The 13501-nt window shown below is 59.2% G+C and overlaps 1 protein-coding gene across 2 annotated transcripts in view; it reads left to right on the top strand.

Annotated features, from left to right (window-relative positions):
• GRK6 (G protein-coupled receptor kinase 6) overlaps positions 1-10803 on the top strand; it is a 14944-nt gene extending 4141 nt beyond the window's left edge. Inside the window, exons 3-16 of one of the 2 annotated variants that reach the window (XM_057378507.1) lie at positions 1455-1567; positions 1884-1961; positions 2149-2249; positions 3471-3563; positions 3857-3920; positions 4541-4681; positions 5335-5525; positions 6297-6334; positions 6452-6541; positions 6627-6835; positions 7091-7228; positions 7451-7588; positions 7736-7870; positions 8645-10803. In XM_057378507.1, the coding sequence (XP_057234490.1) occupies positions 1455-1567; positions 1884-1961; positions 2149-2249; positions 3471-3563; positions 3857-3920; positions 4541-4681; positions 5335-5525; positions 6297-6334; positions 6452-6541; positions 6627-6835; positions 7091-7228; positions 7451-7588; positions 7736-7870; positions 8645-8650 (1535 nt within the window). In that variant the 3' untranslated portion in view covers positions 8651-10803. The remainder of the gene's footprint in view (positions 1-1454; positions 1568-1883; positions 1962-2148; positions 2250-3470; positions 3564-3856; positions 3921-4540; positions 4682-5334; positions 5526-6296; positions 6335-6451; positions 6542-6626; positions 6836-7090; positions 7229-7450; positions 7589-7735; positions 7871-8644) is intronic. The other variant, XM_057378506.1, reaches the window with a different exon arrangement.
• Positions 10804-13501: the final 2698 nt, after the last annotated feature.

Genomic DNA, 13501 nt, shown 5'->3' with positions numbered 1-13501 from the left:
CTTCCTGTGGCTGTCATGCCATGTTTCCCAGCACTGAACTTTGCCCATTTGCAGTGGTGAGTGCTGGTGGTCTCTGTCTCTGCTGTCCTATTATCCAAGACAGTGACCTTGTGAAGATTTGGGAAGCAAGTCCCTCCCAGCCACTGGCTGTCACCGCCCGTGTCTCACTTCCCTTTGGAGAGGCACGTGAGAAGTGCTCTGACCCAGGTGGCAGCAGCTTCACTTGGTTCACTTGGTTTTCCCACAGGAGAGATGACCCCGTTCCTTGAGCTTGGTCACTCTTTGGCTGGGGTGTCTTTCTTTTCACCTCACACTAGAAAGGCCTTTCTTTCCTATTGCAGAGTCTTGGCAGGACCGTGGGCATGGTGGGCTGGTTGCCCACTGCAGAATTAAGGTTTCTGTGCCCTGACCACACGGAGTAACCTCGTGTGAGCCTGGACAGCGACCAGGGCAGCTGAGAGCTTCAGATCTTGCYGACAGCAAACTCTGGTCCTCTCCAGCTGAAGGGAACTCCTTCCCCTGCAGACAYGAGGAAACCGGCTGGTGCGGCGGAGCTGGAGAGGCAGCCTCCTCCCCCACCACAGCCCGCCCGGCTCTGCCTTCTCCTGCACCCTCAGGAAGCTGCAGCTTCCTCGGGAGAAACTGCTGCACAGGGAGGGGAAGGCTGGGAGTGCCCAGCGCTGGGATCCCCTGGGTGGCTGAACATCTGCACTGCAGGCAGCYCACAGCCCTTGGTGGCAGTGGCTGTCACAGAAATGTGTTCTGGCCTGTGATCAGACAACGTCTTRTGAGTGAAAGGGGAGGGAAAAAACAGAACTGGAAGTGCTTTGGATAGTCAARGGGGTTTGTGCCTGGGCTGCCAAACTTCAGAGAGAGCTAGGAGGAATCTGTAAGCTCTGGACAGCAGTAGGAGTTGATATACAAGTGGCTATCCCATGGAGTGGGGATTCTGACTGCTGTGTGCACATCAAMAGGCATCTGTGGAAATGGTGCCTCCCATTTTGATGCTGCTGCTTCCAGCAGGGCCTTTGGGAATACAAGTGGTTTGAGGGAGTCATCAGAACAACTTTTGGCCTGGAAGATCTGCCTTGAGATAAGCTTGGTGTGTTCCTCATGTTCTAAGGAAAGTTGTGTGTCTGGAGTAGCTGGTCAGTCYCTGTGGAGAGAAGGGGAGAGAGCCTTTAGGCAAGAAGCAGATCTTTCTGTTTCAGCTAGAAACAAGAGGTTCAGGCTGAACAGAACAGCTCAAKCCTCTTTCAGGGTAGAGGGTCTTCCACAGGGGAATGTAAAACCTCAGTAATGTCCCTTGTCCCACTGAGTGTGCTTCACTCTTCAGGAAGCCTCAGGCTGGTGGGACCTGTCAGCAGCCCAGCTGAGGAGTCACAGTGCCCAGGGTGGTGGGCTGGGACTGCTCCTTTGGGATTTGGCTGTGAATGCCCTTCTCCCATTTGCAGAGCGGGACTACCACAGCCTGTGCGAGAAGCAGCCCATCGGGCACATGCTCTTCCGGCAGTTCTGCGACACGCGCCCCGAGCTCTCGCGCTGCGTCMAGTTCCTGGATGCCGTGGTAAGAGCAAAACCCATCGGGCTTCATTGGGGGAGGCAGGGATGCTCTTGACACTCTGGGCTTGAACTGGGTGGCTGGGTGCTCCAGGAGCTGCCAGCTACTTCTGGGCACATAGGGTTTTTCTGTAGGAAAAACTTGTGAGTCACAGCCCAGGTAGGGCTGGGCCTTTGCTTAGGGAGCTGTTTGCTGGAGTTCTGATTTTCAAGAAGAGCATGGGAAACCTTGGGCAGAGGGTGTTGCTCCTCTGCAGCTGTTGCCCAGTAGCAAGGCTGGGTTCCTGGCTGGACCTGTCCCTCACACTGTTTGCTCTTTGCAGGCAGGGTACGAAGTGGCTCCAGATGAGAAGCGGAAGGAATGTGGGCAGCACCTGATTGAAAAATACTTGAAGCCAAATGTGAGTAAGAGGGTTGTGTTTGCTGCCTTCGAGGGTAGAGCAGTTGAGAAGCCAGCAGCTGTCACTGCCCATGTCCTGCCATAGCCAACGTGCTGAGCCACCCCACCACCTCACAAGCTGCCACACTGCTTTGCCCACTGACCCTTGAGCTCTGCTCCCTATGTCTGACTCCATGCTTTGTCCCCAGAGTGAGGACCATGTGCCTGAAGTTCCCTCACAACTGGTGGATGCCTGTTGTGAAAGGCTGGAGCAAGAGCCTTCCAAGGAGCTCTTCAAGGAATGCACTAAGTAAGTTGGAAGGTCGGGCTGTGCCTGCAGGTCACACATGGCACAGGAATGATGCTGCAGCTGACTCACCTTGTTCCTCGTGGTTCCTTCCTCTGGGAGAGTGAGAGCTGGTGCTAAGGCTGGGGAGTTTTGGGACAGCAGTTTGCAGCCCAGCTCCTGGAAAGCAAGCACAAGGATCTTGTGCTCTGGGAGCCATGAGCTGCTGTAGAAACCTCTGTCAGTCCCCCCAGTCTGCACTGCATTTGGGAAGACCCTGTAGCRGTGCTGTTCCCAGCATTGTGCCAAAATCTTGCAGGCTCCTGTCGAGCTGAGCCAGTGGGTGCCATCCTGTGCCAGCTGTCCCCTCCTGCAGACGCAGAAGTGGCTGTTGTGGTTGGGTTACTCTGGCTGGTGCTGCAGGGCTCTAAGGTCACCTCTGTTCCCATCACAGAAGTAGTGGCCAAGGTCCTGGCTCCGGGTGTGAAGCGGAAGCTCTTGGGCAAACCAGGCTTACAGGCTCACCCCTCCCTGCACAGGAGCTGGAGCCTGTTGCCTAACTGAGTGCAGGGCTGAGGCAACCCATGTGCTGCAGTGTTCTGGGGAGTGTTAGCTGCGTGTGTGGTAACCAGTGTCGTGTCTGAATGCAGAGCCTCCGGGCTGGGCCCTGCCTGCTCTTGGCAMRCTCTGAAAGGGGAGAGCCCATCCGCTTCTCCTTGATGCGTGTTTCCAGTCTAGACACTGTCTAAGGCTCCTCACTCCRCTGGGCAGTCCTGGCACAGCTCTCYGAGGCAGTTAGCTCTCTCRRGCAGGATCCCCTGTGGCCTTTTGTGCTGGATATTCATCTGATAGTGAACAACTCAGTGCCTGGTGCTGAACGTTGCTAGCAGCTGATTACAGCCTGTGTGCACGTTTGCCCTGTGAGCAGAGGGGCAATTGCAAAGAGTCCCATTGTCCCCCTTTGTCCTGCAGCCCTGGCTGGTGCCAAGAGGGCACAATTAGCAGTGCCAGCCTAGTCCCAGGGTGCTGTGTTTGTCACAGTGGTACCTCCAACGCACCTTCCTTTCGCATCAGGCTTAGCATGGAGTGGGGCTTTCTGGGCCAGGGCTATGTGGGTGATTCAGCACCAGGCTGGGTGAGCGGATGGCAAGGTAAACAGGCTTTTGGGGCTGTTCACCTCCTCTTTTGTGGGGCTGCTGGCTGTGATCAGCTCTCAGGAACCGTGCTGCCTCTGCTCTCTCCTAGGCTTATCCACGAATACCTGAGCGTGGCTCCCTTTGCCGACTACCTCGACAGYTTGTACTTCAACCGCTTCCTGCAGTGGAAATGGCTGGAACGGTAACGCTCCCTGCATCGCTGGGAAACCTGCACTCTGCTCACACAGCCTACCTGAGGGGTCCCTGGGGCTGCTTCTCATGCTGGGCCCTGGCAGGAGCCAGCAGCCTGGCCTCTGCTGTCCCTCAGGGCCGTTTGTTGGCATCAGCAGCAGCCCCAGCCTTGCTTGCCTTTCAGGGAATTGGATTGAGGAGGGGTTTGGGGTGAGCCGCAGTCTCTCAGGCCAGAGCATGGAGGTGGTTTGGGCTTCAGCCCCTGCTCTCTCACATCTCACTCTGGTTTCCTTTCCCTCACAGGCAGCCAGTGACCAAAAACACTTTCCGCCAGTACCGTGTRCTGGGTAAGGGCGGTTTTGGGGAGGTGAGTGTCCACCATTTCCTGTGCATTCGGGGTGCCAGGCAGCCACTGTTGCTGCTGCCAGAGGCAGAGCTGGGTTGGCCATCAGGTTACCACAAGCTGCTCCAGCACCTGGAGGCAGGTGCTGCTGGCTGGGTGGGCTGTGGGGGCTCTGTGGTGGGCTCTGCTGTGTTCTGTGCCTCGTGTGACCTGTCAGCTCTCCCTGAGAGGCAGACCTCACCTCTCTCCAGGTGCTGGAGGTGTGGGAGGTGCAGGGTTGGTAGCACAAGCCCTGTGGTGCCTACTGCCAGCAGGGCAGAGTCAGATCTGTTGGCTGTGTCTTGGCAGGGCAATCTGCACTCCTGAAAACTTCCTGCCAAGCTTCCTTCTGTTTATGGAGCAGCCTTCTGTCTTCCCAGGCACCAGCCACRGTGCTGCTCACAGGTGTTAGAGGCGTTACAGCTGGCTCCTGCTTCTCTGTGACATCTGGAGCTGTCACTGCTCCCTGTGTCTTTGCTTTGACAATGGGCTTCTTTGCCTTCCTGTGCCTCTTCCTGAGAGCAGAACCTCTTCCTGAGGGCAGAACCTAAGCCCCGACTCTGGAAATGGCAGTGGGAGGATGCTGAACCTTGTCCTCTCTCCAGGTGTGTGCCTGCCAAGTGCGTGCCACAGGGAAGATGTATGCCTGCAAGAAACTGGAGAAGAAACGCATCAAAAAGAGGAAGGGAGAAGCCATGGCCCTGAACGARAAACAGATCCTGGAAAAAGTGAACAGTAGGTTTGTAGTAAGTACATAGGAATTGCTCTCACTTTGCTGCGATGGTTGATTCTTCCTCCAACCAGCCAGCCTGGCGCCTCTGCTCCTCACCTGGTGTGGAGAGGCAGGAGCAGGTTCTGCCCATGGGACAGGGTCCTGGTGGCTGCACGTCTCTCACAAGGCTGGGGTCTGGCAGGACCTTTACTGTCTCCASAACATRCTATAAATGCCCTCAAAGTCAGCCCCAAGCACCCACTTGGTGTTACAGGCGCCTTTGTGACTTTTGGGGCACAAGCAAACAGTGAAAACTGTCWCTYCAGACARTGGGGTGGARAGAAGCCCAGCCCTGAGCTGTGTGRTGAAGAACCTGAACCTCCCTTTGCAGAGGGTTCATCAGATTCTGCCCCAGTGGTGTTGGGTGCTGCCTGCCCATGGGGGAAAGCAGCTCTTGCTTGGGRAAATAGTGTCTTCCCTGTCTGAGGAAAGGTGGGGGTGTGCTGGGACTGCCATGTTCTCCCTGGGTTTGCACAGTTCCTCCTCTGCTGGCAAAGGCTGAGTCCTGAGTCTTAGGCCAGTCCTTAGCCTGGGAGTGGCTGCTTGGGTGGCAAAGTGTCCATGGGAGTGTGGACACCTCCCTCCTCCAGCTGTGTCWTCTAACAGCCTTTCTGCCCTGAATTGCAGGTGAGCTTAGCCTATGCATATGAAACTAAAGATGCTCTCTGCCTAGTGCTGACCCTCATGAATGGAGGGGACCTCAAGTTCCATATCTACCACATGGGAGAGGCTGGTTTCGAGGAGCCCAGGGCAGCTTTCTATGCTGCTGAGATCTGCTGTGGCCTCGAGGACTTGCACCAGGAGAGGATAGTGTACAGGTGCGTGCTGCCTGGTCCCTGCTGGGAGAGCTTGTAGGGCCTGCAGCAGCAAGAGGGTTCCTGCTGCTCTTACCAGCCCAGCTAGGTCTGTCTGCTCAAGAAAATAAGCTCAGGCTTGTAAGCAGCACAGAGCTGAGCAAGAGGAATCRGGAACAAAAAGCTGATCTCGTGGGAGAAAGGGAGAGCTTAGCTTGGCTTCCTTGTGCTGGTAAATGATCGCCAAGAACAGGATGTGATCATGCTGTGAATGTCTCAGGGCAGGCATTGAACTCCTTGGGCAGTATTGACACCAGAACAAAGGAGGGTAGGCTGCCCCAACATGCTCAAGAGCTGGGGAGGAGGGAGAAAAAGTCGATGGACTGTACTCACTCACAGGGGTGTGATGCCATATTAGGACAGCATGGCTAAACACTGGCCAGGAAGTGCCTTCTGGTCCTACCCTGTGCTTTGCCCTGGGGCAGGATAAACAGAAAAGCCTCTGCTCCTCACTTGCATGGCCTGCTCCACAGTGAGTTCTGCACCTGCAGAGAGGGAACCATAGCCAGGCTCTCTGCAGAGGGTTGGAGGTTGTTGTTCCCATCTCTGCCCAGGAGGGGAGAGCTTGCAGGGTCAGCTCTGGGGCAAAGGGTGAGGGGAAGGTTATCTGTGTGCCTGATGCAGGGGCATTGCATCCTAAAGTTGCTTATCTGGCACTTGTTGGGGATGTGGCTGTTGCTTGTGTCCTTTGCTATGATAACAGGCTTCTTGCTAATTGAGACCCTTCCCTCCTAGGGACCTGAAGCCAGAGAACATATTACTGGATGACCACGGTGAGTCAAGAGAAGCCTTTTCTTCCTCTGCCTGAACTAGAGTTACCCTGTGTTTCTGGCAGCTTCAAACAATGCCCCCTGACTTTCTCCTGTTAACTTGTCCCCTCCTTTGTGCAGGTCACATCCGTATCTCAGACCTGGGACTAGCTGTGCATGTGCCAGAGGGCCAAACAATCAAGGGCCGGGTGGGGACAGTTGGCTACATGGGTAAGTGACCCTGGTTTAATCAAAAAGTTGTTCAAAGATGTTCTCTCCCTGCCCTCACACATCCCTCACCCCTGTCCCACTGCAGCTCCGGAGGTGGTGAAGAATGAGCGCTACACATTCAGCCCGGACTGGTGGGCTCTGGGCTGCCTGGTGTACGAGATGATCGAGGGCCAGTCCCCCTTCCAGCAGCGCAAGAAGAAGATCAAGAGGGAGGAGGTGGAGCGGTTGGTGAAGGAAGTGCAGGAGGAGTACTCGGAGAAGTTCTCRCCCTGCGCCCGCTCCCTCTGCACCATGGTATGGGTGTGCAGCCCTGTCCCTTCACTCCCCCCCTTCCCTGCGTGCAGCAGCAGAGCATCGGGGCTGCTCCCTGCAGAGGTGACAGCCMGGTTCCCTTGTCTCTGTTAAAGCAGCACAGGAGGGTTCAGAGTGCCTTCATTCCTTGCCCAGGAGCCCAGCAGGCCTGTGCTCTCCCTAAACACTGCAGGAACCCAGGGCTGCTCCTGCACAGAGCACCCTTCACCTGAGACATGGGTTTTCTTTGTGTTGCAGCTCCTGTGCAAAGACCCTTTGGAGCGTCTGGGGTGCCGAGGAGCTGGGGCCAAGGAAGTGAAGGAACACCCTCTCTTCAAGCACCTCAACTTCAGGAGGCTGGAAGCAGGCATGCTGGACCCTCCCTTCAAGCCAGATGTAAGTGCCCATCTGTTCCTGACCTTTTCAGTCACTGCTGCTATCAAGGGAAAAGGGAGCCCTGGCATGGGGAGATGGGGTCCATCCCTTTCCGTGGGCCTGGCAGAACAGGGGTTCAGCAAGCTCTGGGCTGCAGGGAGAGGTGGCCTGGGCATGAGCAGCAGGTGGAGGTGGTGGCATTAAGGTGGAGCCTGGCATTAGAGCAATCTTTGTGCTGCATAGCCCCAGGCCATCTACTGCAAGGATGTTCTGGACATCGAGCAGTTCTCAACGGTGAAAGGAGTGGAGCTGGAGCCCACAGACAATGACTTCTACCAGAAGTTTGCCACAGGGAGTGTGCCCATTCCTTGGCAGAATGAGGTAGGTCTTTGCTCCTGCTTGTGCCCAYCACRGCCRAGGGCAGTGTSCTGCAGGGTCTGTGCTRTGCCCGCTSCTCTCCYGCTCTGCTGGGCCCTCRGTGACAGGCTCCATGTGCCASYTGCTGCARCCTTCTTTGCCCTYTTCCAGATGATCGAGACRGAGTGTTTTAAGGAGCTGAATGTGTTCAGCACAGAYGGCACAGTGCCCCCAGACCTGGACTGGAAAGGGCAGCCTTCTCCACAGCCCAAAAAAGGGTTACTGCAGCGCTTGTTCAGCAGACAGGTAAGGGTTTGCCTGGCTTTTCCTCCCCAGCARCCGTGATCCTGCTCCTGCCTGTGCCAGGCAGGTCTGGCACAGGTGGGGACCACAGGGCAGTGGGCAGAATCTCCCCATAGTGTTAGGTGGCCAGACCACAGGGTTCTCAGGGGCACCCATGCAAAGCTGCAGGGAACTAGCCCTTTCCTGGCTGGCACTCCCTGTGCTGGGGGAGTCGAGGGGGCTCTGGAGGAGTGTCCTGGCTAAATGTGCTGCAATCACCCAGGCAGAGGGATGGTGAAGATTCTAAAATAAGTCATCCCCCTTCTGACACAAATAGTACCATCCCTGAACAAGTCCTTGCTGTTGGAATGGGCTGTCTGGGCTCCCCAGAGCACTTCTGCCAGATTTTGAGCAGGCAGAGAGCAGCTTTTTCAAGGGATGAGGAGAACAAAAATGTCTTGCAGCTGCTGTGGGCTTGTTTGTCTGYCTGTCTCCTCTGCCTGGGACAGTCTTTGCCTTCTTTCCAAGCCTGGCAAAGCATGGGCTGCTGCCTCTCAGCAGCTGTGTGCAGCTGTAGGACTCCAGCATGGTTGGCTCTGGACCCACTCAGCCACCTGGTGCTGACTCCTGCTCCTTGGCAAGCTCTGAGTGGTGCTTTGCAGTTCAGTGGGCTGCCCTAGCCAGAGCCAGCTCTGGGGATACCCAGCCCTTCCTGAGGCAGGCACGACCTGCCAGAGGATGGGCAGCTGCCTGTAGCAGGGGTTGAGCTGTGATTTCCCACGTGTTTTCTCTTTCCAGAGGTGAGCAGTCACTCCTGGCTGCTCTGCTCAGGGAAATACCCGGTGGCCCACGGACATGGCAAGATCTGGGAAAGAGGAGTGTTATCCTTCAGTGCCTATCCCCTTCCCCTGGCAGAGCACAACCTGCTTGTTGTTCTAACTGCCCCCTGAGCCACTAATCCYGCATCCCTGCTCTTGCTGCCTTTGTGGGGGAGGCCTTGCCCTCAGCTTGAGCCAAAGTTGCCCCTGCATTGCCRCTGCTGGGAGTTCTGCTCCCAGGGGGCTGTGGGAAGTTTCCTTCACTCCTCTCCGGATGTCTGGGACACGCAGAAGGGTTGAGAAACTGTGAAGGGTTTGGCACTGCCCCATGCTCAGACTCCCATTTCAGCAAAAAGGGCTTCAGCTGCTTTTGTGGCCAGCTGAGCCCAGAGTGGGGCCGAGCGTCTGTGCTGGCACTGAGTTGTGTCCCTGGGTGGCTGCAGTCCCCTGAGCCCAGCTTCCTCACAGCTTCTGAGCTAGCAAGCTGTGTGCTCACCAGCCTGTCTGCCAGGGGCTAAGCCTCCAGATGCAGCTGGACTGTTCTCTGCAATCTGGGRGTCCCCTCCAGCCCCTTGCCTCCCTGTGGCTCTCCTGCACACGGGCTGAGGGGTTCTGGCSCAGCCCTGCAAGAGGGCAGCTGTAGGCTGGGTTGTGTGACCGTGCTCACCCTCTGCTTGCTGTGCTCCTCTCTCCCTCCCTCCTCCCTCTCCTTGCCCTTCTGACTTCAGGACTGTTGTGGAAACTGCAGCGACAGCGAGGAAGAGCCCACCCGGCTGTAGAGCACAGCTTGTTCTCCAGCCCSCGGGACCCCCATGCCTCTCCCAAGTGCCCAGCCCGAAGGACACGGTCGCAGTGGTCCCACAAGGTGGATTTGTTTACAGTTTAACACGTCTGTATTTGAAGACTGTGAGGACGATTCCAAGGCTGGCAGCAGCACACRGCTCGGGTTGAGGTGCCCCTCTGACCACGGGCAAGCCCTGATCAAACCCGGATGCTTCCAAATCTGCCGCTTGGGATGGTGCTGCTGCCGCCGGCTGCCGCTCCCCTCCCGGGCCCAGGGTGGGAGGGAGGGATGGTGCCGGCGTGGGCCGAGGCCAGGCTGGAGCAGCTCTGCTGACACATTCCACGGTGCCGAAGCGGCACCGCAGGTTGGATGTATATTTATATATGTCGGTCTGTACATATCACATGTCGGTTTTTAATCTATAGGTGGGGGCCTGCACTGCCCCCACCCTATCACAGGCACAAATGTCCTCCTATGGGAGGAGCAACGGTCCCAAGCTTTGCTCCAGGGAGTCCTGGACAGAGGCCCTTCTGTGCCTTGAGGTGTCTAAATCATCTTTCCCGGACCTTTCTGGCCGTGCTGAGTTGTCCTGGCTCCAGCGGAGTCCATTGCTCAGCCCCAAGGCACAGGAAAGCGCTGTGCCAAAGCGTCACCCATTGCGTCCTGGCAGCAGAGCGTCACTGCCTCGTCCTCACTCCTGTCTGCTGGAGCCTGCTGCCTCCTGCCTCGTCTCACATGTGCTGATCCCGAGCCCCTCTCCAGACCGCTGGCACGGCGGGACACAGCCACTCCCGGGCACTGCTGCCGTGGCCAAAGGGTCGGTGTGATCCCTGGCACACTGCAGGATGGTGCCAGCGCAGTTGCACCAGCTCTGGACCTGTGCATTGCAGAGGTGTGTCCGTCCCCAGGCCCTGCTCGGTGGTGGAGGAGCAGACACGTAAAGGACCCKGCTGTCAGGGAGCAAAGCTGTGGTAAAGGGAACAGCCCTTCCTGGGGTCATGTGAAGCTGTGACCCAAGTGTGACCTGCTTAGTGTGTGTCCCCAGGGGTTCCCTGGGGCGTGGTGTGAGGATCAGCACACCTCTCCGTTCAGCTTGTCCTGTCCCCTCTCGTGTACACTTGTCCCAGCTGTGTCCTGAGCAATAAYTCGTCCCTTCTGTGTGTGTGTATGTGCACACGTGTGCGTGCGTGTGCTGCTGCCTCTGCTCATTCTGAGCCAGGCCCCCCAGGGGGGCTGAGCACCTACTTGGACCTGTGGTATCATTTGCTTGCCTTGCACTAAAGTTGGAGAGTATTTAAATTTTTAACCTTTTGTTAAGTGTAAAGATTCGCCGTGCCTTGTATTGCTCTCGTGTCATGGGGGGCCCATTCCAGGCCATACGGGGTTGGTGGCTGTAAGAAGGGGAGCAGGAACCTCATTTTTGGGCTGCCATGGGGTCTGCTGGTGCACCTGCCCTGCAGGGAAGGGCTGGGGTTGCCCTCCAGGGCAAAAGGGCTGATGCTGGTTGAACCCTGGCTACCAGAGATGATCCTCAATGGCTTCTGCTGCAGGTTTTGGGTCAGTGTGGGAGCATGACAAGTAGGGACCTTGTTCTCTTGGGATGCTCGTGCCTGCTGTGGTCCCCTCTGGGGCATTTTCATCCCCAGCACAGCCCCTCCTAGGCTATCACAGGTGTGCTGTGGGGCCGGGACAGTCCTGCTGCCCTCTGGCCACGGTGAATTATTGCTTCAGCAAGGCCACCATGAATGGGAATGTGGTGGCAGCACAACGTCCTTAGCCCAAGGAACAGCCCCTTCCAAGGGAGACCCTGTGGGGTGACGTGGGGTGAGGGTCACGATGGTCACCAAGGGTGGAGTGAGCAAAGGGGGGCAGAGGAGCCCAGTCGTGGGGTGCAGGGTGGATTTGGGGTCCGGGGCTGGCAGCAGCGGCCACAGCCTCGTGCAGAGCGCGGGGGGGCCGCACGCAGCTGCACTGGGATGAGAATAGCAAGTGCGGCCGGGTAGCTAGGGAACAGTTGCTATGGGAGCGGGCCGAGGAGGAGTTCTCACACTCAGAGGGGGCATCTTGGGGTAAAATCCAGGAATTTTCTGCAGCCGTGGAAGGAAGGCAGGCGGGCGGGGGGATGGGGATTGCTGTTCCAAACGCACCAGTCAGAACGCTTGTGCCGCCCTCCTGGCACTGCCTGGGTCATGGCAGCCTGGCACCAAGGTCCTGGGGTCAGCAGCGTGTTTGTGTGTCTGCCACACGTTCAGGGTGGCTCTGGGGCAGGGCCGGGGGGTGAACGGAGCCATGGCCAGCCCTGAGCAGGGCCGGGAAGTGGCTCTGCCTGCTCCCACCTGCCCAGCAGTGCCCCAGCATTTGGAGGGTGTCTCGTCCCCATCCCTGTCCTTGCTGGGGGGTAGCAGCGTGCTGGTAAGGGGGTGCTGGTGTATGTCCAGGGCTGAAGCAGGTGGATCTGGATCCCACGGGCACGGGTGGGCTCTGGGGGTCCTGAGCAGTGTCCTGCACTGTAGGGCTGTGGCAGCAGCTCCGCACAGCATTTTCAGGGGTGAAGGATGCTCTCAGCTGTTGCCTGGGCAACGGCTCCTCCTCCAGCCCACCATGTGGCTCGGGGAGCGCTCCCCCGCCTGCCTCCCCCCGCCGCCGTGGGGAGAAGGGGAAGGGGAAGGCAGCTCCCGGCCCCCGGCACTGGTGGGGCCGGAGGCCTGGCTCCCTTCGCCCGCCCTTGCCCTGGCTTGACGATGCCCGTGGGCCCCACCGTGCCCCCCRTCCCTGCGGTCCCCATGCCTCAAGGGAGCAGCCCGGCCCCCCCGCATGGCCGCAGCCCCCTGCCCGCCCTGGGTGCTGCTGGGGCATCCCCACAAGCACCGAGCCGGCAGTGCCCGGCTGCCGTGGCCGCGCTGTGAGGTCGGATCTCAGGAGGCGAGTTCCAGCAAGGTGAGTCGGAGCCGGAGCCAAGGCGGCCGGGGGACACACGGGCACTGCGGCCCTGCTGCGAGCGAGGTGGTGGGGCTGGGCCGGACACCGGCGCCGCTGTGCCCGGCTGTGGTGGGAGCGGGCTGCCAGAGCCCGGATTGCCCAGGTCATCCCCTGGCCGGGATGGAGGAAGTCCTTCCGGCCGGGCCCCGGCGGAACAATGCGCCGTGTGTGCCGCCGCAGCGGGCGCCTGCCACCCTGCCCACGGGGAGGAAACGGCGGCGGGGTCGTGGCCTGCGTGGGGCACCCACACCCCGGCACCCACCCGCATCTGGCACGGCTCCGCCCCGRAACCACTCTGCCCCGCTCCTGGCACAGCCCCAGGGCACAGCGAAGGGACAGAGGGGACTCTTGACCGCAAGCTTGGCGCAGTCCCAAGGAGCCAGAGGGGTCCCCCACGGGTGCCACCGGCCTCAGTTACAGCAGAGAAGAGCTGGTGACAACCCCCTGATGGCAAATGGCTGGGGGAGCCCTAGCTCAGGGACAACTGCCCAGGCCAGGCTGGCGAGGGGTCGGTTTTGGGGTATGGCACCCAAGGGAGCAGGGTGACCCCAGGACACCCAGTGCCGTTTCGGTCCCTGGCGGTACCGGGGGCCAGACTGGCACCCTTGCCCTGCAGAGCCACGTCTCCCACTGCAATAGCCATGTGGGCTATGACAGGGGATCTTAAGGTCCTGCCAGGGGCTAGGCTGCCCTCCCTGCCGGTGTCCCTGTGCTGCTCATCACTCGGGAAGCACCCAGTTGTCACCCCCTGAGGAGGCTGGGGATGACATTGGGGGAACGGGTGGCAGCACCCCCAGGGTGCCTCCAGGGCCAGTGCAGGGTCACGGACGGTGGGAGCCTGCGGCACCACCCCACCGGGCATCGCAAGGCTGCGACCGGGAGCCGCCACCGGGGGATCCCCTGCCCCCACCCCGCGGGGCTTCCGCGGCTACCGCAGGGGATGCCCCGGCCCTCTCGCCACCGGCATCCCGCCGCCGTTCCCCAGGGGCGGAGAGGGGATTCCCGTGGCAGTACCGGTGTCCCCGCCGGTAGCCCCCGGGCGGCGGTGGGTCCCGGGGCGGGGGGTGCGGGGGG

Source organism: Malurus melanocephalus, unplaced genomic scaffold, assembly GCF_030028575.1.
Source record: "Malurus melanocephalus ecotype Western Australia unplaced genomic scaffold, MMel_1.1 scaffold_362, whole genome shotgun sequence".
Lineage (NCBI taxonomy): Eukaryota > Metazoa > Chordata > Aves > Passeriformes > Maluridae > Malurus > Malurus melanocephalus.
The sequence above is the reverse complement of the archived record's forward strand: the minus strand, read 5'-3'. Positions and strand labels throughout refer to the sequence as shown.